General features: G+C 39.6%; 1 protein-coding gene across 7 annotated transcripts in view; it reads right to left on the bottom strand.

Annotated features, from left to right (window-relative positions):
* Window positions 1-26,221, bottom strand: part of FTO (FTO alpha-ketoglutarate dependent dioxygenase) — a 373,774-nt gene that overhangs the window by 228,029 nt on the left and 119,524 nt on the right. For all 7 annotated transcript variants that reach the window (XM_027092184.1, XM_027092188.1, XM_027092190.1 and 4 more), the window contains exon 4: window positions 17,423-17,566. In XM_027092184.1, coding sequence (XP_026947985.1) covers window positions 17,423-17,566 — 144 coding nt within the window. The remainder of the gene's footprint in view (window positions 1-17,422; window positions 17,567-26,221) is intronic.

Genomic DNA, 26,221 nt, shown 5'->3' with positions numbered 1-26,221 from the left:
GCAGGACAGTGTTAAATGCACACCACCCGCGGGACCCATAGACCCCCAGACGTGTTGCTGGTGCAAGTCATCGCTTTGCGAAGAGAACCAGGCATTGTGGAGGTAAGAAACTGGAGCGAGCAGGTATGCCAGGAATGGTCCAAAAGCTGCCAGGGTTTGCTCATACTGTGAGCATCTATACCACCCAAAGACAGAAACAAGTCATTCAGTACACTCCAGTTCATCAACTCTCTCATCTGGCCCTGCAAAGATACATTTTCTTCCTCCTCCTTCAAGTGAAGGATTTGGTCGGGAACCTATACTAAGTTTTTCAGAACAAACCTTAACACCGACTTGCCTATCAGCCGGTGCTAGTCCTTTTTCTATAAGGAAAAACAGACAAGGAAAAATCACTAGACTCAGGCAAAAGTATTACAGTTCTAAGGAAAGGAACCAGTTTGACAGAAACTGTCTCTTCCGAAAAAGTGTTACTCAAACGGACAGAAAAAAATTTTGTAAAATTCTCAGTATTTCAAGAAGCCGCTTGATTCAAGAGGGCACTGCACCTGTGAAAATGGGGCAAGCAGCTGTGAGGATGGAGCAGCGTGAGATCAGGAAAGGTTGCTTGGAGTTGACTTGTTTTCAATACGTATGGCTTCATTTAAAATGGTGATAGCTGGAGTGAACAACAGAAGGCATGCTGCAGAAATATCAAATTACCGAAGTAAATGAGAACTCGAGAAATTCTCCCGGAACTCAGAGGGAAAACAAAAACTAGTGACAGAATAAATAAGACACGAGGGGCAGATTCTGGAAGCCAAAACAGATGTAACAGGAATCTTAGGGAAGAAAGCAGAAAACAGAGAAATGAAAGAATAGTCAAAGAAATAACAGAAGAATATTTTCCAAAGTTGTGAAAAGGCCTGGGTCTGTACTACAAAATGGCTGACCAAATATATAAACATATTCTGTTCAAAAATTAAATATAAAATACTACAAATGTCCAAAGGAAAAAAACACAGTTTGCCACAATATAATCAATTTGAAGATGATCTCAGATATCTTCCTAACATCAAACATCAGAGGTCAAGGGGACAATATCTACAGAGTTTAAAGGTGGAAAGCTTGTTACTCAAGAATCCTATAGCCATTCAAGGAGATATGAATATGTGTAGGTATAGTAGTAAGTCACACTCATGTTATTTTCATCATTAAACTGGCAAAAATATTTTTAAATCGTAATGCCCAGTGTTGCCTAGGGTGAGATAAATAGGCTAGTAGAAGTAACTAATAACCATGTTTCATACATTGTAGGTAGAAAGGTAAACTGAAAACAATCTTTCTGATTAACCGTCTGACAGTACAATATGCACCGTCCTTACATATCGACACTCTCATCCTCACCCAGGTATCCCACTTCTGGTAACCTTTCCTAGAGAAATACTTACAGGTGCAGACAAAGATGTATATACAAAGATGTTCACAGGGCAATATATATGATACCAAAGCACTGGAAATGAACGGCATGACAAAACTAGGGGATTACTATTTAAGCCATTTTTTAAAAATCACGTTTTCAAAGAATATTTAATAGGGAAAAATGTTCAAGATATAAAATTATTGGAAAAAACAAGATGTAAAACATTATACCTAACACGATATTAATTTTCTAAAAAAATAAATAAACAAACATATATTCCCAAGTATAGGAAAAAACACTAGAAGGAATTAGACCAAATAGTTATGAATGATGTTATCTCTGTGTGGTGATATTATGATGTACTTTTGTTATCCAGTTTATACTTTCTTATAGTTTGTAAATTTTCTACAATGACCATCAATCCTAATTTTTCTTCATATTTAACATCTCTGAATTTGGAATACATCTTAAAATTGATAGCATCTTTGACTGGATGACATATATTATTACTTTTGTACCTAGCAATAAAAACTAGAACAGTAAGTATGATGATTTTTTAAAAATCCAAAGGAAAATGTTCAATGAAGAGATCCTCAGAAAAGAGATATTCATTCCCCAAATAAAAATGACAGAACACTGCAGTTGGTGTGGGTGATAAGAGTTTTGGTTAGTTTTTTAAACCTTCCCCAATATAATTTTCCAGGGGACTAAAAACTCTTTCATAAAAACAGGTACAGAGGTGAAGATGACCTCAGGGTACACACCTTTCTCTTTTTTTTTTTTGAAATTAACTTTTACGGAATGCTTGGTTTATAGTTAGGCTTCAAAGAGAATACATTCTTGAGGTTAATCATTCATTCTTGCTTTCTAAATAGGCAAAAAGAACTTTAATCCCACTTTGGGAAGGGCTGCCTTTACCCTTCCACGTGGCAACTCTTCCCACGAGACAGGAGGGCAGAGGGGATTGTGGAAATGGAGAGATGAGAAGGAACAGAGGTTAGGATAACAGAAAATTTGAATGACGTTTCTTCTCTCCCTAGTTTGTATACACAGCGCCATCACATCACCCTCTACTACAGTGAACTCTGGGCACCAGAACTTCCAAAATGAAGTTAATGAATGAAACAGAAGCAGCCACTTAAACCTCTAAATTCTGTTCCTTCATATACCTTTCGATTTCTCTCTTCAGTCACTCCTATCTCACATCTGATTTTCCACTGACAACTGAGGAAGATAGTTATGGTTTCTGGTTCACACTTAGGGAGGAAAAAAAGACTGTTGTCTCCAGATACTCAACAAGTTCCTATTCTGCACAAGGTACTAAGTGCTGTGTATAGTACAAGAATATATATAATACCGGCTCTGAAAAAGCTTAGCTGTAGTAGATAAGACTTCTATATCAATTGCTACAGTCCAGAGGGGAAAGAGAGTTATGGCAAACACACTGAATAGTTGGTGCCCCTGACATTGTGGGTATTAAATTTTTTTAATGTCACCCCTAAATAGGTGAGTTACACATGTAAACTCACAAGGGGAAAACATGACAAGGTGGAAGGAACAGTATGAACAAATATAAGGAGAAAGGTTTGTGCCAGGACCTATTTTAGGATAAAGCCACTATAATGAACTGACCAAGGACTATAATTTACATCTTTTTAAAAATTTTAAATGGTTATTGGGCCTAGAAGAATTATTCCACAGGAAAAGTTTAATGAATCTTCCATTATAGGGTATATAGTCTGGCCTTGAAATCTGTTGCAGGGACTGATTGATTCAGGAAAGTCAAATTCATTCCTGGTCTAGTCCTGGGTTCAATCCCTGGTCAGGGAACTAAGATCCCACAAGCTGCGTGGCATGGCCAAAAAAAAATAAATAAATAAAATAAAATTTTTAATTGTAATAAAAATAAATAAATAAATAAAAATTTTTAAAGGCTTCATTCATGGTCATTCCTTCACTGCCTTTACAGAAGTGGCAAAGAGGGAATACAGGTTATGCAATCAAATTAAAAGCCTAAAAAATTCCTTCCCAGAGCTCGTGCTTTTAGGAGTTATGTTATAGAGATAACGTAATAGCCAAAGAGGGCATATGAAAACTGCCAGCCAAAGGGGAAAACTCCACCTACCCAACCCAGATGTAGAATTACCTCAATACAGTGTGACTGACTGAATGAACCATAGAGAATAAAAGGACCTCATAATTCATAGTAACACATCCATCCTCAGTTAAAAAAAAAAACACATTTTTGTTACCTTTGGTGGTTTTCTTATAAAAAACGTGAAGGAGAATGTACAGATTGATCCAGACACTGTGTCATTTTGGAAAATTCTGTGTTGCCACATGGTTATTTCGATTAGCCACAAGGAAGTAAAGCATGGGTCACTGAAGGAATAGACTGTCATGGAAGATTCTAAAAGCTGTCTCTGGAGACCCCAGAGTATTAGATGAATGGCCATCTGTTTTGCAGAGGGTCTTCAAAACCCTTTCCAGCCAGGAGCTTTCAAGGACAGAATAAGTACTTCCTTTTGCCTGTATTGCCATGAATGAAGGGGAGAAAAGCCAGTCCTTGGTTCGTTCATTTCACTCATTGACTCAATATTTATTAAAGAACCTACCATATTCAAAGTACTGTATTAGGTACTGTAGAAGGTACACATTTTCTGGAATCTAAAGTAGACAGAAGGCATTTTTAGAAAATTCCAAAAAAGACAAAAGACACAGGACCCAAGTAAAAATGGAATTTGCCAAGGAGTGCAATGAGAAGAAACCTCAATATGATAACTGTGCCAGGTGGGTTTGAAGAAGCCAGTGTTTATCAAAGCATTAAATAAGTAGTGTGACAAAACACCTAGTGGCACAGAGCTATCACTATGGCATGATTCTTCCAGCAGTAATACAGAAAAGCAATGATGAATTCCCGGGGAAAGGGAGAGCTACACAAGAAAGTCATGGTTCAAATACAAAGCGAGCTAAAGAATGGAGCATGATTCTGAGCTTTTGATGAGGTATAAAATTTCGACCTGACACTTGCAACGTGTCCTCTCATCTGACAGAGGTTTAATAATTACAGTGGATGACAACTTCTATGTATGCATCCAGTCACTCCGTTTGGTTCTACAGTTAATAACACACACATTAGCACTGTGAGGTACTGGTTTTCGAAGTTCAGAATCCATATACAAAGGAAGCATGGTCGTCTCATCAAAATTACAGATCAGTACGTAATCGTTATGCACTTCAAAAATGTGAAAGTAATGTTACGACTGAAATACCAGAAGTCAAGAGAGAGCATCTATATCTTGGTACAAAAGTAATCAATTAACAGAAAAAACCCTAAAACGTTAACTAACAAAAGTTAGCAAGAGTAAGAAAGAGTATAAGAGAGCCGATTCCATATTTCTCTTCATGAAAAAACTGATAGTCCTTAAAGTTGCTGGATGAAAAAACTGAAGTATTAAGCATATTTTATGAGTTAAGAGGGAGAGAATCACTAAAAGAATAAAATGCAAATACAGTGAAAAGTAGTTACTTCTAAGAAATGGAACTTGGGGGTAGATGGCAAAGAGTTTTTCACTTTACATTTTAGATCAACCTCCACTGTTTGAATTTTTATTTCCTAGTATATGTATTATTTTTAATATATTACTAACAATAATATGAATGAGGTACTGACAGGAAAGATCTCCAGGACATATTAAGTTAAAAAAAAAGCAAGTATTCTAGTAATATACCTATACATACATACACACACACACACACACACACACACACACACACGTATAAAGTCCCATTTGTGTTATTTTAAAAAAGCAGCAGTAACATAGATGTAAATATTTTAAGATTGCTATATCTATGTTAAGGTTTACAAAAGGACCAGATAGAGGAAGGTGAAAGAGTAGTTCCACATTTTATTCTATACATTTCCATATTGTTTGAATCTAAGAATATATGTGCAGAATATATGTGCATTCATCTATTAATCGTTCAATTAATATTATTTTTTCCACACTTTTAACGAAAAAAGATTCCATGACTATATAATTAGTAGAGCTAGCCAAGTGGAAGAAAGAACAGCTTTGATCTCAGAAAAACCTGGATTCAAACACAAGCTTCACTAGGTATGTCACCTTGAACAAGTGGTTTTACCTCTCTGAGCCTCAATTTCCTTTTTTAAAGAAGTCTTCATGGAACTGTAATCCACATACCAAACAACTCACTGCCTGCTCGTGTGTTCACAGGACTGGGCAACCACAACAGACTAATTTCAGAGTATTTGCATACCCCTGAAAGAAACCAGGTACCCACGAGCAGTCAATCCCCATCGATTTTCTTTGCTGGGAAAAAAAATGGGGCTCAGAAGGTGATAACTACCTACATGACAGGCTTGTTACGAGAAATAAATGAAATCTATCAAAGCCTCCAGCACAGTGCCTGACCCTCAGTAGGTACTCATCACATGCGCTTCAAGTAAAGTTCACAACATAAATACTACAGAAATAAGCAAAAAGACTGGATAGGATAAGAAAGTGTAAGAGAGGCAAATCCTTCCAAGTACCTAGGAACACACTCAGCTTCCTATCCTCAGAGCCTATGACACCAGCTATGCCCTCTCCCCAATTCAACCGAATACCAAAAAATCCGGTATCAAGTCAAAAAAGCCCAAGTTTGAAAACGTCAGCCTTTAGGGGCATATTCTAGAGCGAAAGTTTCAGAAGAGACACACCCTCAACCCTGTAAAACGTGAACAGCAAGAAGCAAATACTGCAGTTGCTGAGCAGGGAAGAACACAGGAAGTTCACGTTGCACAAGCGGTTGAAACCATACTGTCATGGTCCTACTTTTCAAAGCGAAAATAAACATGGCACGTGCTCATCTGGCTGTTCAAGCACTTTCCACTTAAATGGCAATTCCTCAAGCCTACTGACTGCAGCCTGAAGTTATAATTTATTACTGTTTCTGTATGATTCCCGTGCCTCGGCAGAAAGCAGAACGTAGCACCTACGGTTTCAAGACCCATGAGAGGTAATAAAGTATAATTATTCAGAATTTATGATTAAGCCATATATTAGAGGTACTTTTTACTTCAGTTGGTCAGTCAGAGGTTGGAGGAGCAAGGGAATGGGGTCAGAGGAAGAAGTAACAAAAGCCTTTTCCTTTGAATAAAAGGTCTAAATCAGGGCAGGATTGAGGGACACCTGGAGGATTTACAAAGATACTATGGTCTCCAAGCGAAGTCCCAGAGGAGCCCCAGGTAAACTCCTAGAGGCCTCTCTTCTTCCTGCTCACAGAGCTACGGGCTCCAACTCGAGGGCTCGGGTTGGCTCCAGAAATAGAACGTGGCACGTTTTCAGGTTATACACATCAAACATTCACAGTGCGCTGGGACTTGCTGCTCTAAGACATAGGTATTTCAGAGAAGGTGAACCTCATCTAGAAAAATCCACGGGCCAGGCTCTGTAAATAAACCTGGCCCCCACCAATCTTCATAATGAGTCGCCATGTTTTAAGTCGTAGTTTACAAAGCACTTTCCCATATACTTTCTGAGTTGGCCTCACAATGACCCTGGGAAGCAAGTATCGTGAAGCACTAGTTTTGCAGTGGCGGCAGAGGTTCAGAGGGGAACTAACGATGCACAGGCGATGGACAAGAGGGGAGTCTGGAACCTGGTCACCTGATGGGAAATGGCCTTTCCATTATTCTGCCCTGAACTGCTGGTGAGCGAATGCCAACCCAAAAAAGAAATACTGTGCATTTCAATTTATATTGCTGTTTTCTTTTTTTGCCATGGAATTTTTATTTGGCAACTAAAGCTTTGAAATAGCTGATGGGTATAGTAATGACACATATGTGAAAATGAGATGTAGTTGGATTTAAGGAAACGAAAGTAAAGAGAGGAGATAGAACAGAGTCTTGAAGAGTGACATGTAAAAAATAATAACAAGGGGAGGGGGCATTGCCCAAATGTTTACCTAGCACTCACCTTTGTCCTGCACCATCCCACCTCCACACTCAGCTCCTGGTTAATGAACATAATTTGGCTGATGTCCCTTGAACTGTATAATCTGTTCCACAAAAAAACAAACCCGCAGTTTGTCTCCAAGCCACCTTTAAGTCCCTAACTCCCTGGTTGCATTCAGTCTATGGAAAACATCTGTGGCAAAGTAAATCATCCTACTCTGAGAAAAACCAGAGTGTGTTTTTTTTCCTTCTCTAAGTGTGTTTTGAAGTCCTGGTTGGAAAATTAGTGAAAATTGTAAATCTGTTTGCAAATCTGGTCATGTCTAACTCTGAGATTAGGGCAAAGATTCCAATTTAAAAGTAAAACCGTGACAACCCCAGTTAAGCGTGTCCTCAGGCACTGCAAGCAGGGCCTTCACTCAATTCCACAGGCAGTGGATTTATCACAGGCACCCGACACGTTCCCCATCAGACACCCCTGGAGTATTTACTTGAGACAGCAGGGTTCAGTCTGCACTTCCTCTGCAGACCAATATATTATTATAAATTGAGCTAAACTGTTTCCTTTTCATAAGTGCTATGAAGTTCAGATTTCAGACATCAGCACAGGGCTGAGGTCCCTCCACAAGGCTCTTTATAGTATTTGCCTTTTAAAAAGTAAAGAGAAAAGGTAGCTTTCGACCACGGTTGCTTTTATCTTTGTCTTGTTTTGGCTAAGAGGAGGTGTGGGAAAATTCATTTTAGAAATCAAACACGACATCTTAATAAGAAAATAGATTCTAAATACAAACTTTGGGTACAGTGGGCTATGCTTGGCCCAGTTCAGTAGGTTATCAGTTATTTAACCTATATCTGAGGGCAGGAGTTGGGAAACCAGGACTAGATAGTATGTCTTGGATATCAGCTCCTATAAAATAATAACACACTTCTTCTGTTTATCACCTACAACAGAAAAAGGGAACCAGTGTATATTTTAAAATGTATATTCATTATAATATATAAGTCAAAGGACAACATAATTATTTAATATTTTCATTTTTAATGTTTTTCTGAGCCAAGAAAAACATAACTTTAGAAAGAAATGCAAAGCTGGGATGAAGTGAGAGAGTGGCATGGACATACATACACTACCAAATGTAAAACAGATAGCTAGTGGGAAGCAGCCTCATAGCACAGGGAGATCAGCTTGGTGCTTTGTGACCGCCTAGAGGGGTGGGATAGGGAGGGAGGGTGGACGGGAGACGTAAGAGGGAGGGGATATGGGGATATAGTATGCATATAGCTGATTCACTTTGTTATACAGCAGGAACTAACACACCATTGTAAAACAATTATACTCCAATAAAGATGTTAAAAAATTTTTAATTAAAAAAATTTTTTTAAAAAAGGAAATGGAAAAGAAAGAAGCAAACACACCACCACTGTCACCTTCTTTTCTGCCCTTCTGAACAACTTAGGCATCACGCTGAGGGAGGGGGAGGAAGGCACAGAAGCCCAGAGCAGGGGGCAGCGCTGCAGTGGGGTGAGGAGGGACTCCAGGTGGTGGGGAGGGGATGGCCTGACACAGGTGTCAGAGCCCAAGTGGGCTAAAGTGACAAGTTCCAATCCACGCCTCTTACCTGCTGTGTAACCCTGGCTAAGTAACGACATTGATCTAACCTTAAATTTTTCTTTCTCAATATAGCTAACATCTACTTCTCAGGGTTATTGAGAAGATTCCAAGAAGGTTTGACTTGTCATTAGTCCCCAATAAACATAGCTGTTATTCATATACTATTGTTATTCCAGATACGTATATATGCACACATAGGAAAAAGACTGAAAAGGAATGTACTAAAATGGGCATGAACCTGATTTTTATATCCTTTCATTTTATACTTTTCAGACTTTCTTTTCTCTACAATGAGCATGTATTACTTTTTCAATCAGAAGAGAACACATGAGATGTTATTAAATAAATAGAAAGTAGTTGAGCCTTTACCATGTGTATTTACTACTTTTGTTTACAGAAAATTAATAAAGCTATTAAAAATAGCACCCTTCTGACTCTCACTTCTTTAAAAGGTGCAAAATAGTCATAGAAACTCCAACAGAGTATCCAAAAGGAAAGTGGTTTACTGGCTGAAACTATCACCCATTTATACTCACGGTAAATATCCGCATCAGGTGGTCTCTTAAAAAATGAATTAATAATCTGTTCTACCTACAAATAATGCTCAAAACAATGGGGTAAAGACTTCAGAATAGAGACTCAGATGCTGAGGCAAGCAGGGGAGGGGCAGGCCAAGAGATGACCTTAACCCTAAAAGCATTCCCACCTAGAGATTTCAGTGAATGGGGATCCAATCTAAACGGTCCCTTTTAGAGCAAGAAAAGCACCATACATGAAACCTGCAACCCACACTGGTCCCAGTTCTGCCTCACATGAAGTGAGTGACTTTCCGCAAATTAAGAAAGAACAGAACAATCCTTGCACCTTCCCCCCCACCCCCCGCTGGCAAGGCTGTTTGGAGACTGAATGAAATTGCTTATGTGAAATTGATCTGTAAACCGGAAAGCAACATGCAAATGGAAGGCAAGAGATTTAGGGTTTACTTAGATCAGTGTGTAACAAACGCAGGACTCATCCATGAGAAGAACTGAAGAATTTACCACTGAATCGTACCAGGAGAAAGTAACTTCCTACGTAATGATCTTCCAATCTCCCTGCTGACATGAAGGACAAAGTCCAAGATTGGTACCATGATCCAGTTAACACCTCTTCATAACAGTTACTAAGGACAGAACAGGACTGAGGCTCAGGACCTGCAGCAAACAAAAGCGGTGGGCACTTAATTCTGTTTTCCTTCTTTCTATAAACTCTCTTCTTTTTCTAACAACGCTTCTAATTATGTCAAGTGATACTGGTTTTCCATTTAAGATAGTGATATAAAATCTCCCCCACAAAATTTATTTTGACAAAAGAAAAAAAACGGAGTTAATCTAGAGAGAAATGTTACATAAGTAATAATAACATGGGGAGCACATGGATATGGCAAAAACCACGAAGCTGATGTGCGAATGACTGAAATTTGGAAAACACTTAATGATGAAATGTCCGAAAGGGCCACTCCAAACTCATAATTCCTAGAAGGCAAGGACCAAGTTTTATCCATCTCCAGTACTCCAGAACCTTATGCAGCACACAGAAACACTCTATTAATTGGGAGATAATTCTTATTATAAATACTCGGTTTGAGCCTTGGTGCTTCCTGGTTCTAAAACCAAACACATGAGTAGACTCCCCCAGGCAGGTAAGAGTGAGAGCAGCCCTAAATGTTCAGGAGATCAGAGCCAAGGATAGAATAAACCCTGAGAAGCTGTTCGAGGAAAAAAGGATGCTGTTTGCACACTGTGCGTCAGAAAACAAAGAGAAAGTCTAAAAATAAAGCAAAAAACTTAGAGCAAAGAAACAAAAAGCAAAGCTCCACAAACACCACAGCTTCAGTTAGCCTGACCACAGCTGAATTACTGCTTCCCAAAGAACTACATGAGGGAAATGAGGGAAAGTCAATTGGGGTGGGGGGTGAGGGGTGGGAGGGAGGCTGTGTTGTCAGGTCAGCTATTTTTGAGAAGAACCTAAATTCAAAACTAGAAAAAACTTTCCCAAAAAATCTATATAGATAGGGAAATATTTTTAAAACTTCACACTGATAAGTTGACTTAGATGATTTAGTAGCACTGATGAAAAATCTTGAAAACTTTAGCATATTTGGGGAACTCCATAAACACTGGGAATGAAAAGAAAAGCAATTCTAAAAATTAGCAGTATCGGAGAGATTGGTTCAAGATGGCGGAGTAGAAGGACGTGCTCTCACTCCCTCTTGTGAAAGACCAGAATCACAACTAATTGCTGAACAATCATTGACAGGAAGACACTGAAACTCACCAAAAATGATACCCCACATCCAAAGACAAAGGAGAAGCCACAATGAGACGGTAGAAGGGGCGCAATCACAATAAAATCCCATAACTGCTGGGGTGGGTGACTCACAGACTGGAGAACACTTATACCACAGAAGTCCACCCACTGGAGTGAAGGTTCTGAGCCCCACACCAGGCTTCCCAACCTGGAGGTTGGAAAATAGGAGGAGGAATTCCCAGAGAATCAGACTTTAAAAGATAGCAGGATTTGATTTCAGGACTTCGACAGAACTGGGAGAGACAGAAACTCCACTCTTGGAGGGCACACACAAAGTAGTGTGCACATCAGGACCCAGTGGAAGGAGCAGTGACCCCACAGGAGACTGAACCAGACCTACCTGCTAGTGTTGGAGGGTCTCCTGCAGAGGCAGGGGGTGGCTGTGGCTCACCATGGGGACAAGGACACTGGCAGCAGAAGTTCTGGGAAGTACTCCTTGGCGTGAGCCCTCCTGGAGTCCACCATTAGCCCCACCAAAGAGCCTGCAGCCTCCAGTACTGGGTCGCCTCAGGCCAAACAACCAACAGGGAGGGAACTCAGCCCCACCCATCAGCAGACAAGCAGATTAAAGTTTTACTGAGCTCTGCCCACCAGAGCAACACCCAGCTCTACCCACCAGCAGTCCCTCCCATCACGAAACTTGTGCAAGCCTCTTAGATAGCCTTATCCACCAGAGAGCAGCTGGCAGAAGCAAGAAGAACTACAATCCTGCAGCCTGTGGAATGAAAACCACATTCACAGAAAGATAGACAAAATGAAAAGGCAGAGGACTATGTACCAGATGAAGGAACAAGATAAAGTCCCAGAAAAACAACTAAATGAACTGGAGATAGGCAACCTTCCAGAAAAAGAATTCAGAATAATGATAGTGAAGATGATCCAGGACCTCGGAAAAAGAATGGAGGCAAAGATCGAGAACATGCAAGAAATGTTTAACAAAGACCTAGAAGAATTAACGAACAAACACCTAGAACAATTAAAGAATAAACAAAGAGATGAACAATACAATAACTGAAATGAAAAATACACTAGAAGGAATCAACAGCAGAATAACTGAGGCAGCAGAATGGATAAGTGACCTGGAACACAGAACAGCGGAATTCACTGCCACGGAACAGGATAAAGAAAAAAGAATGAAAACAAATGAAGACAGCCTAAGAGACCTCTGGGATAACATTAAACGTACCAACATTCGCATTATAGAGTCCCAGAAAGAGAAGAGAGAGAGAAAGGGCCTGAGGAGATATTTGAAGAGATTATAGTCAAAAACTTCCCTAACATGGGAAGGGAAACAGCCACCCAAGTCCAGGAAGCCCAGAGAGTCCCAGGCAGGATAAACCCAAGGAGAAACACACTGAAACACACAGTAACCACCCTGATAAAAATTAAAAACAAAGAAAAATTATTAAAAGCAACAAGGGAAAAACGACAAGTAAAATACAAGGGAACTCCCATAAGGTTAATAGCTGATTTCTCAGCAGAAACTCTACAAGCCAGAAGGGAGTGGCACGACATATTTACAGTGAGGAAAGGGAAGAACCTACAACCAAGGTTACTCTACCCAGCAAGGATCTCATTCAGATCCAACAGAGAAATCAAAAGCTTTACAGACAAGCAAAAGATAAGAGAATACACCACCACCAAAGCAGCTCTACAACAAATGCTAAAGCAACTTCTCTAAGTGGGAAACACAAGAGAAGAAAAGGACCTACAAAAACAAACCCAAGGGCTTCCCTGGTGGCGCAGTGGTTGAGAGTCCGCCTGCCGATGCAGGGGACACGGGTTCGTGCCCCGGTCTGGGAGGATCCCACATGCCGCGGAGCAGCTGGGCCCGTGAGCCATGGCCGCTGGGCCTGCACATCCGGAGCCTGTGCTCCGCAATGGGAGAGGCCACAACAGTGAGAGGCCCCCATACCGCAAAAAAAACAAAAAAGCAAAAAACAAAACAAAACAAAAAAACAAACTCAAAACAATTAAGAAAATGGTAATAGGAACATACATATCGATAATTACCTTAAACGTGAATGGATTAAATGCTCCAACCAAAAAACACAGGTTCACTGAATGGATACAAACACAATACCCATATATATGCTGTCTACAAGAGACCCACTTCAGACATAGGGAAACATACAGACTGAAAGTGAGGGGATGGAAAAAGATATTCCATGCAAATGGAAACCAAAAGAAAGCTGGAGTAGCAATACTCATATCAGATAAAACAGACTTTATTAAAATAAAGAATGTTACAAGAGACAAGGAAGGACACTACATAATGACCAAGGGATCAATCCAAGAAGAAAATATCACAATTATAAATATATATGCACCTAACATAGGAGCACCTCAATACATAAGGAAAATGCTAATGGCTATAAAAGAGGAAATCAACAGTAACACAGTAATAGTGGGGGACTTTAACACCTCACTTACACCAATGGACAGATCATCCAGACAGAAAATTAATAAGGAAACACACACTTTAAATGACACAACAGACCAGATAGATTTAATTGATATTTATAGGACATTCCACTCCAAAACAGCAGATTACACTTTCTTCTCCAGTGCGCACGGAACATTCTCCAGGAGAGATCACATCTTGGGTCATAAATCAAGCCTTGGTAAATTTAAGAAAACTGAAATCATATCAAGCATCTTTTCCAACCACAATGCTATAAGATTAGAAATCAATTACAGGGAAAAAATGTAAAAAACACAAACACATGCAGACTAACACTATGTTACTAAATAACCAAGAGATCACTGAAGAAATCAAAGAAGAAATCAAAAAATACCTAGAGATAAATGACAATGAAAACTCGACGATCCATAACCTATGGGATGCAGCAAAAGCAGATCTAAGAGGGAAGTTTATAGCAATACAAGCCTACCTCAAGAAACAAGAAAAATCTCAAATAAACAATCTAACCTTACACCTAAAGGAACTAGAGAAAGAAGAACAAACAAAACCCAAAGTTAGTAGAAGGAAAGAAATCATAAAGATCAGAGCAGAAGGGCTTCCCTGGTGGCGCAATGGTTGAGAGTCTGCCTGCCGATGCAGGGGACAGGGGTTCGAGCCCTGGCCTGGGGAGATCCCGCGTGCCACAGAGCAACTGGGCCCGTGAGCCACAATTGCTGAGCCTGCGCGTCTGGAGCCTGTGCTCCGCGACAAGAGAGGCCGCGATGGTGAATGGCCCCCGCTTGCCACAACTAGGGGGAGCCCTCGCACGGAAGCGAAGACCCAACACAGCCATAAATAAATAAATAAAATTAAAAAAAAAAAAGATCGGAGCAGAAATAAATGAAATAGAAACAAAGAAAACAATAGCAAAGATCAATAAAACTAAAAGCTGGTTCTTTGAGAAGATAAACAAAATTGATAAACCTTTAGCCAGACTCATCAAGAAAAAGAGAACCCTCCCAAACTCATTCTATGAGGCCACCATCACCCTGATACCAAAACCAGACAAAGATACTATAAAAAAAGAAAATTACAGACCAATATCACTGATGAATATAGATGCAAAAACCTCAACAAAATACTAGCAAACAGAATCCAACAACACATTAAAAGGATCATACACAATGATCAAGTGGGATTTATCCCAGGGATGCAAGGATTCTTCAATACATGCAAATCAATCAATGTAATACACCATGTCAACAACTGAAGGATAAAAACCATATGATCATCTCAACAGATGCAGAAAAAGCTTTTGACAAAATTTAACATCCATTTATGATAAAAACTATCCAGAAAGTGGGTATAGAGGGAACCTACCTCAACATAATAAAGGCCATATATGACAAACCCACAGCAAACATCATTCTCAATGGTGAAAAACTGAAAGCATTTCCTCTAAGATCAGGAAGAAGACAAGGATGTCCACTCTCACCACTATTATTCAACATAGTTTTGGAAGTCCTAGCCACAGCAATCAGAGAAGAAAAAGAAATAAAATGAATCCAGTTGGAAAAGAAGAAGTAAAACTGTCACTGCTGATGACAGGATATTATACATAGAGAATCCTAAAGATGCCACTAGAAAACTACTAGAGCTAATCAATGAATCTGGTAAAGTTGCAGGATACAAAATTAATGCACAGAAATCTCTGGCATTCCTATACACTAACACCACAAGATCAGAAAGAGAAATTAAGGAAACAATCCCATTTACCATTGCAACAAAAAGAATAAAATACCTAGGAATAAACCTACCTAAGGAGGTAAAAGACCTGTACTCAGAAAACTATAAGACACTGGTGAAAGAAATCAAAGATGACACAAACAGACAGAGAGATATACCATGTCCTTGGATTGGAAGAATCAATACTGTGAAAATGACTGTACTACCCAAAGCAATTTACAGATTCAGTGCAATCCCTATCAAATTACCAATGGCATTTTTTATAGAACTAGAACAAAAAAATCTTAAAATTTGTATGGAGACACAAAAGACCCCAAATAGCCAAAGCAGTCTTGAGGGAAAAAAACGGAGCTGGAGGAATCACACTCCCTGACTTCAGACAATACTACAAAGCTACAGTAATCAAGATAATATGGGACTGGCACAAAAACAGAAATATAGATCAATGGAACAGGATAGAAAGCCCAGAGATAAACCCACGCACATATGGTCAACTATTCTATGACAAAGGAGGCAAGGATATACAATGGAGAAAAGACGGTCTCTTCAATAAGTGGTGCTGGGAAAACTGGACAGCTACATGTAAAAGAATGAAATTAGAACACTCCCTAACACCTTACACAAAAATAAACTCAAAAAGTATTAAAGACTTAAATGTAAGACCGGACACTATAAAACTCTTAGAGGAAAACATAGGAAGAACACTCTTTGACATAAATCACAGCAAGATCTTTTTTGATCCACCTCCTAGAGTAATGGAAATCAAAACAAAAATAAACAAATGGGACCTAATGAAACTTAAAAGCTTTTGCAAAGCAAAGGAAACTATGAACAAGATGAAAAAACAACTCTCAGAATGGGAGAAAATATGTGCAAATGAATCAATGGACAAAGGATTAATCTCCAAAATGTATAAACAGCTCATGCAGGTTAATATTAAAAAAACAAACAACCCAATCAAAAAATGGGCAGAAGACCTAAATAGGCATTTCTCCAAAGGAGACATACAGATGGCCAAGACATACATGAAAAGCTGCTCAACATCACGAATTATTAGAGACATGCAAATCAAAACTACAATGAGGTATCACCTCCCACCAGTTAGAATGGGCATCATCAGAAAATCTACAAACAACAAATGCGGGAGATGGTGTGGAGAAAAGGCAACCCTCTTGCACTGTTGATGGGAATGTAAATTGATACAACCACTACAGAGAACAGTATAGAGGTCCTTAAAAAAGTAAAATAGAATTACCATACGACCCAGCAATCCCACTCCTGGGCATATACCCTGAGAAAACCATAATTCAAAGAGACACATGCACCCCAATGTTCATTGCAGCAGTATTTCCAATAGCCAGGTCATGGAAGCAACCTAAATGCCCATCAACAGACGAATGGATAAAGAAGATGTGGTACATATATACAATGGAGTATTACTCAGCCATAAAAGGGAACTAAATTGGGTCATTTGTAGAGACGTGGATGGATCTAGAGACTGTCCTACAGAATGAAGTAAGTCAGAGAAAGAAAAACAAATATCGTATATTAATGCATATATGTGGAATCTAGAAAAATGGTACAGATGAACCGGTTTGCAAGGCAGAAATAGAGACACAGATGTAGAGAAGAAATGTATGGACACCAAGGGGGAAAAGTGACGGGGTGGTGGTGGTGGTGGAGAATTGGGAGATCAGGATTGACATATATACACTAATATGTATAAAATAGATAACTAGTAAGAACCTGCTGTATAAAAAATAAAATAAAATTGAAAAAGATGAAAATAAAAATTAGCAGTATCTTTTAAGAAAACCTAGTCACATGTAGATGTTTTCTTATCACTATAAAAAACCTGAAAAGTTTATTTCAAAAGACATATGCAAAATATGTACCCAATAACCTAAAACCTAGACACTAGAGCATCAGTATAGCTTTGATCCTCCCAATTACCAAGCATAAAGTAGCAGTCTCCTTGGTGAAGGGGTATCGCCAAACCAGGTGTCTCTATGTCCCATGAGATCTTAAAACCAACGTGCCAAATATCAGGATCTCTGCCTTCGAGTTGAGGGTCATCCTCACTTTCCTCTTCAGGGTCTGTCAAAAGAGAAGAGAGTTGTCAGAATGGAAATGTTTCATCTAAAGTTCTGGGTTTCATAACAGTTACCTTAGGAATAACTGAGGTTTTAATAAAATATGGATAAGTGAACTATATACTCTTTTTACGTCATATTTTTTTTAAAAAACACATTCTTTAGAATATTGTTAACATGTCATTTATTTTTTAATCAAAAAAATCTGAAAATGGTGAGGAAATAACCACACATACCAAAGAAAATGAAAGAAGATTATTTTGTGCAATTCCATGTAACTAAATTAGAAAATCTGGATAGGTTTTTAGGAAAACATTAATGACCAAAATTGACCCCAGAAGAGGTAGAAAAGCTAAAAAAAAGCCAAAGAAGGTATAGGGGTAGTTGTCAAAGAACACAGGAGTAGAGAGCTGCAAAGGAGAATTCTATCAAAAAATTAAGAAGTGGGTAATTTCAATCCACTGTAAATTGTTCAAGAGCACAGAAAAAGAAAAGTGTTCAAATTCTTTTCATAAAGACAAAATACGTATCAAACTCCAAAGCAAGCACACGCATGTGTGTGCGCGCACACACACACACACACACACACCAGTCTCACATCTGAAAATCAATGCATATTTCTTAAATACAGTACAGATGGTCCCCAACTTAACGATTTTTCAACTTCACAATGGTGTAAAAGCAACATTCATTCAGTCAAAACCATACTTCGAATTTTGAATTTCATCCTATCCCAGGCTAGCGACATGCAGAACAATACTCTCTTGTGATGTTGGGCACAGGCAGCTCCAAGTCAGCCACGTGATCAGAAGGGTGGAGAACTAATACACTTACAACCATTCTGTACCCATATAACCATTCTCATTTTCACTTTCAGTACAATATTCAATAAGTTACATGAGATATTCAACACTCTGTTACAATATACTTCGTGTCTGATGATTTTGCTCAGCTGTGGGCTAATGTAAGCATTCTGAGCAGGTTTAAGGCAGGCTAGGCTAAGCTATGATGTTCGGTAGGTTAGGTGTATTAAATGCAGCTGTGATTTATATTTTCAACTCACAATGGGCTTATTGGGCGATAACCCCAGTAGGTCATGGAAGATCTATATAAGAAAACAGACTCCAAATCCAGCAGCATATTAAAAGGATAACTTTCCATGACCAAGTAGAACTTATTCCATGAGTACAAGGATAGTTCATTATGCAAAAGTCTATACTTAAAATTCATCATATTCATAGATGAAAACAAACAAACAACAGATATGTGAGTCACCAGAATTACACAAATGTATGTGACAAAATATATCCTTTCATGGTAAAAACCTCAATAAGATAGCAATGGGTGGCTAGTTCCTTAACATGATACAATACAGATCTATCTCAATCCCAAAGCCAGCATATTTTAATAGGGAAACATTAGAAACAGTCCCAAAGTTAAGACAATGCCCTTTATCACAACAATGACTCACTTAAACAAATGTAAAGACATATTATGTTCCTGGGAAATAAGACGAAACATCATGGAAATGCCGGTTCTCCCTAAACCACCTATAAATTTGACACAAACACAACAAAAATACCAACAGGATTGATTTTTTAGGTGAGTGGGGCAGGTCACTAGACAAGCTGATTCTCTAATTCACATAGAAATATAAACAAGCAAGCACAGACATGGAATTTTTTTTTTAACTATACAAAGAGCTCCTACACATCAATAAGATAAAGATCAATTATCACATAGAAAAATGGGCAAAAGTTTTAACGACAGAACACATAAAATGAAATGAGTTTGTAAACATATAAAATGATGTTCAAACTTATTTATGTAAGAGAAATACAAAGCCATAATTGATATTTTTCACCTATCAGATCACAAAAAAATCAAGCACTTTGATAAAATATGGTGTTAGTCAGAGTGCAGCAAAATGGCACACTCATATTCTCTGTAGAAGACTATTTGGCAATTCCTATCAAAATTACAAATACATAAACCCTTTGAACTTATAAGAATTCCACAATTCCACCTTTAGGAATGTATACTAATATTCCTACTTGCAGAGGTCACAACTTGAGTGAGGATATTTACCGTAATACTGTGTATAAGAGCAAAAGATCAGAATAACCTAAATACCCATCAATAAGTTTCTGGTTTAATAAATTATGAAATGTCTGAGTAATCAATACTATACAGCCACTAAAAGTAACATGAGTATGCACTGATAGAGAACTATCTGATATATTTTTAAGGGAAAGAAAGGCATAGGCTATAATCTGTGTAAGAAGTACAAACACACACACGTACGTATACGTACATATAATATTTCTGGAAGGAAAGTCAAGGCTGACTTTTCTGGGCAGAGAACTACGTGGCTGGGATGAGGAGTGGGAGAGACGTAAAGGAAGTGGAAGGCAGACACTATGGTTCACCTACACTAAGAGTCCTGCACTTACATAAAAACTTGTAAAAGTTCACCTAAGAAATATTTACTGAGCAGTTACTGTATACAAGGCACTGACCTGGGCACTTGGGGTATATCAGTAAATGAAACAAAGACCTAGGCCCAGGGGAGCTTTCCTTCCAGGGGAGCTGTAAATGTTCATCACTGATTACTAAAAAAGGGAACATTTTAAATTCCATTAGACTTTAATCCACTAGACTCTGGTCTTCAAGGGCAGGGTCCATTTTTCTGTTTCATCCACATTTAGAGCCCCAGTGACTGGCATATAAAAAGCATCCAATGAACATCTGTACTAAATTGCCTGCTTAAAAACAAAATGTTCTTTCAGTTCACACCATTCACGGTCCTTACTACGCTAGATGGCAGGAAAAGAAAATGTTAATTATGGGGGGAGGAAACAAATGCAAATTAAATCAAATAATGTAATAAAGCGTGACACTGCTAAATTAGGACAGTTCTCAATATTAAAGAAATCTAGAGAAGAGGCAGGTTCAATGAGGATTAGAATGGGTAGAGCAGAATTCTTGGAGAAGATCAAACTTGAGAGACAAGTACGGTTTAGACTCACAGAGGGCAGAGTACAAAAGATGTAAAGTTTTATGCCATCAAAATGGACAATAAAGCATGTTTTACTTAGGCTGCATCAGGTGCATGCCACATACACAATCCAAAGGTATGTGCTCCCAGATGGCACATGTTCTCATACAGAGTCCCTAAATTCTGAACATCTTACTCTCCAGTAACTGTGCACCAGGGTCAGAGGCAGTAAGAGAAAGGAAAAAGAAACTCCCCTTTATAACTATTTGCTCCCATTACTTTGCATAGGTATGGTGAAAAAAAATCAGACCAGAAATCCAAGTTCATGGTCTCTTCAAAGACGGAATGCTACCAGAACCTTTACGGACACATGCAACTGTGGAGATCTTCAATTCTCTAAGTTTGAATCTAAAATCTGGGACTTCCCTGGCAGCACAGTGGTTAAGAATCTGCCTGCCAATGCAAGGGACACGGATTCAAGCTCTGGTCCGGGAAGATCCCACATGCGGTGGAGCAACTAAACCTGTGCGCCACAACTACTGAGCCCGCGCACCTAGAGCCTCTGTTCCACAACAAGAGAAGCCACCACAATGAGAAGCCTGCGCACCACGATGAAGACCCAATGCAGCCAAAAATAAATAAATAAATTTATTCAATAAAATAAATTCTGCCACAGTAACAGAATCTTACCTTTTGTCATATGCGTTATTTCTGATACATATTTTCTCAAATACTCTTTAGTTAAGAGCAATTTTCAGCTAGATTTCTTTAAAGTCATAGAATTAAAAAGTCCAAAGCCAGGTGAATCCCAAAAACATTTTAAAGAGAGTCCTCTGGAACAGGAGTGTCAAATACCTTATATATCAGAGGACACAATGAATTCACTGGTTGTGGCTTTTCTGAGGACTGGTGTAGAATCAGTCTAAAATTTTCTCTAGGCTCAGCAGGAAAGAGTGGTATGATTGATTACTGATGTCTGTCACAGGCACTTGAAGGGAGGTAGCAGCATCAGAACTAGATATTTGCTGTCCATGCCTGATGACATTTTCCAGGAAGTTCCTGTACATAATATATAGTTATACATAATACACAGTTACACCTGAAAATACCAGAATTTGCAAAACTAGATCCTATGGAGCAGAAAAGAGCTCACGAAGATATATAGCTTGACCTTTACTATATTTTCTGAACAAATCTAATGTTAGTTGCCCACTGATAAAAGGGCTTTGTGTAAAAATACCAGTTTCCAGCTACTCTTGAATTATAAGCTCAGATATCACTGGGGCAGTCACAAGTGGCTGTAGGTAAGAAGTAGCTGCCCGTTTTAGACAAGGCACTAGTGGCAGTCCCCAGTCAGCCACGTGACTCTTTTGCAGTACCTGCCTAGCCCCGACAGGCATTCAAGTCCATGAACCTTGCTCTAGCCTACAGGCAAATCAGGCCTATCTCCTGCTTTTATAAAGTTTAACAGGAACAGAGTCAGGACCATTCCTTTGCATCCTGTCCACAGCTGCTTTCACACATAACAACAAGGTTGAGCAGCTAAGACACAGACCATAAGGCCCATAAAGCTGAAAGTCTTTACTCTCTGGTCCTTTATACAGAAAACATCTGCCAACTGCTGCTCTAGAGTCTTGATATCTGTGATTTGACAGAGATGCCTACAGCACATATTAGTGAGGAAGGCTGAATAAAGTAATAATGATGCAATGTGACTAACACCTACTAATGTTGAAACCGAGCAGGGCCCTATGGGGCTCCCAGGCATGGAGGCCTTTTTGTCCCCCATTTCTTATAGGCAAGACTCCAGCCTCCATGACCTTCCCTGAGTTCCAAAGGGCAGATTCGAACAGTTGATAATCAAGGGGGGGAGCAGCCAGGAAGCCACCTGAGGCAAGATTAAAGGGACCAGAGAAGCACTTCAAGATTAGGAGACCCTGCACACACCCTAATCTTGTCAACAACCCCACCCTTTAGAAACTCTGCAGAAGAAAGAACAATGCAAGACTGTTACTGCCTTGATCCTTATTACATACCCCTGACCACTGAGCCCCGACTATAAGACCTCTCCCTATTCCCCAAGGAGGGGGCAACACTTGAGGTGCTGGCCTCCTGTGTTCCCCCCTTTGCCTGGCAAAGAATAAAGCCAGCCTTTCTCTCCCCTCCAGAACTCTGTCTCTGTATCTCATTTCGGCACCGGCTCACAGGGAGCCAAGATTTTGGCAGCAGTGTCATGTGACTAATACCAACATACAACATAATAAAGCAATTAATGCTAAATTATTTGATAAGATCAATTTAACAAAAGAATATTGATATGAGAACTCAATATCTATATGTGTGATACCCCAAGGCTTTCAGGCTGCTTCATTCTAGAGGGTCCTAATGATAACAGATGTAGCAAGTAGCCCAAGATAAAAGAATAGAGACATTTTAAGAAGACTATGTCCCTCCCTGGTCAAATCAACGACAACTTAACTTTAAAAAGAAATGATTTTTAAACTACAAAGACAATGATTTTCAGGTAGCTTTAATGCCACCAAGTATGGACGTTCTAAAAAGGGATCATCTTTATAGGCTGACAGACTGGTTACTACTTTCCCCTCTAAATTTCATCCTCACACTCTTCTCAATATGGAACCAATAAAGTCTTGAACAACAAACAGAGAGTAATTGCAATCAGTGTTGCCTGATGTCCCCCATAAATCCAGCACCTTTGCAATGTGCTCATTAAAATAATGTTTTGTTGAAAGTTTGTTTCCTCCGTCAGCTGGGTAGGCAGGAGGGAAGCTGTATGTCTGATAAATTTTTTATTGCATAAATACAGTGTTGCCCACTTTCTCAATAAAATCAACTTGCAATTACCTATAGCAACTGCAACTGATTACTGTTCCCCTATGTTATTTTGGAAACAAGCAGAGGCAATTGGCTCCTACTTGCCTTTGAACTTCAGTAACGTTGAAATGATTTTAAGTATCTCAATGTGTTTGGTGCATTCCCAGCTCCCACCAACCAAACTACTAAAGAAGTGAAAGATGTGACAAAGTACAAAAGAAGACTAAGTTTAAAGGTCAAGTTTAAAATGTCCAAAACTGCCCCCGCCAAGTTAACCAATTTGATTTATTTATACTAACTAGTTTTTGAGAAAAAATTAATTCCATTTAATAAAAGATAAATGCCATTCACAAAGCTGTATGCAAACAGCGTCGCATAGAAAACAAAGCTAGAAGCCTGAGCACGGAAGAAGAGATGACAGTTCTAATCAAGTAAAATATATCACTTGAAATTTTCTACCGTATTTAACAGCATATACCATTAATAATGTATGTCAATAATTTCCCTGATATGTAAATATATATTCATCGTCACCACGCATTAGAAAATAGCCCTGGGCTTCCCTGGTGGCGCAGTGGTTGAGAATCTGCCTGCCAATGCAGGGGACACGGGTTCGAGCCCTGGTTTGGGAAGATCCCACATGCCGCGGAGCAACTAGGCCCATGAGCCACAATTACTGAGCCTGCGCATCTGGAGACTGTGCTCTGCAACAAGAGAGGCCGCGATAGTGAGAGGCCCGTGCACCGCGATGAAGAGTGGCCCCCGCTTGCCGCAACTAGAGAAAGCCCTTGTGCAGAAACGAAGACCCAACACAGCCATAAATAAATAAATAAATAAATAAATAAAATTAAAAACAAACAAACAAAAAAACTATTCCCTTAAAAAAAAAAATAGCCCTATTCCCTATTCCCTCAGCCAAGTGCTAAAATTCTAAGACTCTGGACGTGGCAACTATTTTCTGTTTCCTTAACCCTATACCTAGAGGGGCTTAAATAGCAGGTACCTTCCTATCCATGTCACAGATATTGAGGCAGGAGAAACCCAGAAGTTGCAGAGGGTCAGCTGGTGTACAGAGCCTAAGGATGCTTTCTCTGTCCAGCACTGATCTGTGACATTCCAGCGCCTTGGACAAGAAATCATTTTTAAAAATGGAGACAGAAAGTGAAAGGGGAAGGTATGAGGTTGGGAAGACACACTCTAGAAGGGAAATGGCATGGTGGGTGTTTAGGAACATAACTGATTCTGAGTTATAAGAGTATCACATGAATGACATGGATTTGCAAGTGAAGAGGCTGGAGAGGTAGCGAGAGGCCAGGACGCGGCGGGTTTTGTGAATCATGGTAAGCAAGCTAGACTTACACTGAGGGCAGTGGCAGACACTGATAATGACTTTTTCATAGGGTCAGATCTGTTTTTCAGAATGATCCCCCGGGAAGGTAGATGCTTCTGTGTGCAGATGTTGGATAATTTTCCTGGATAGGTTTCCAAAGTAATGGCAAATGGCCTAAGCCAGAGAACATTTGGGAAACACTCCTGAAGGACTCTATCCCTTAGAAAGAAGGGTGGTCAGGAAGAAGCCTTCCTCAAAGAGCTCTACCGGGCTTCCCTGGTGGCGCAGGGGCTTCCCTGGTGGCGCAGGGGCTTCCCTGGTGGTGCAGTGGTTGAGAGTCCGCCTGCCGATGCAGGGGACACGGGTTCGTGCCCCGGTCCAGGAAGATCCCACATGCCGTGGAGCGGCTGGGCCCGTGAGCCATGGCCGCTGAGCCTGCGCGTCCGGAGCCTGTGATCCGCAACGGGAGAGGCCACAACAGTGAGAGGCCTGCGTACCGCAAAAAAAAAAAAAAAAGAGCTCTACCACTTAAAAATGCTTTCCTTGATTGGTTGTGAGGAACGAGCACTCCAGCTGGCTGCTAACGCAGAGCACGTTACTCAGCCACTGAGGAATGAATGGTCTGAAGAAATGGAGAATTCAGAAGTTGGAAAAAAAAAAACACAACACCCTCATCAGCTCAGAATCTATAACAAGAAGCTGCTCTAACATGTCTCGAAACAAGCAATCAGGACAAACATAGTCCCCTGACACACATAAATTATAAAATTAATTATAAGTTTTCTAGGATTTCAGGAGAAATACTGAAAACTCTTTACTGAAAAATCTGAAGCCTTTCAACATGATGTCTGTCTCTGTCAGCTTTCAGATAAAGCATTTGAAAAAAAAAGCTTTTTAAGATATAACTATTCACATACATAGGAGAATCTCATTATATCATGCTTCATGGACTTGGGGGAATAAAAGGAAAGTGAGAAAAGGAGAGAAAAACTGCTCTGGGGGCTCTTGGCTAAAGCTTTAAGACCACGACATTATTTGAAATAAAATATGAAATGAGGAGAGGAAGCAGAAAGACTTCTCAAATAATACATTCCCCGAACCGAAGCTTCGAACAATAGAGGTTGCGATTCTGTGGGCAACCTCAGGAAAGTGCAGAGAGTGTCATGGAGCCTTAGAGGAAACCCTGATGTTGTAAACAGCATAGAAGACCAGAATCAAAGTGCATTAATCAAAAAAGAATAATGGTTTGTTAACCCAGCTTCAGGCAAAGCTCTATCCAGGGTTCAGAATACATGTCCAAGACCCCGGTTTCTCTCCTTCCCAAAGCTCCTGAAAAAGAGAGTGGCCACAAACGCTGGAGGTGGTCATTTGGGGACCACGAGAAGTTTGTTTTCCTCAAGAAAAGAAAGCTACAGCTCAAAAAGAGCCAAAACAGGAAGGGGAAGAAGTTTGAAAGTGACCACACATTACTGTCAAAATAAGGTCCACTCGAAGCC

The sequence above is a fragment of the Aethalodelphis obliquidens genome, unplaced genomic scaffold (genome assembly GCF_003676395.1).
Source record: "Aethalodelphis obliquidens isolate GAN/ISIS:26980383/991018 unplaced genomic scaffold, ASM367639v1 scaffold75, whole genome shotgun sequence".
Taxonomy (NCBI): Eukaryota; Metazoa; Chordata; class Mammalia; order Artiodactyla; family Delphinidae; genus Aethalodelphis; species Aethalodelphis obliquidens.
The sequence above is the reverse complement of the archived record's forward strand: the minus strand, read 5'-3'. Positions and strand labels throughout refer to the sequence as shown.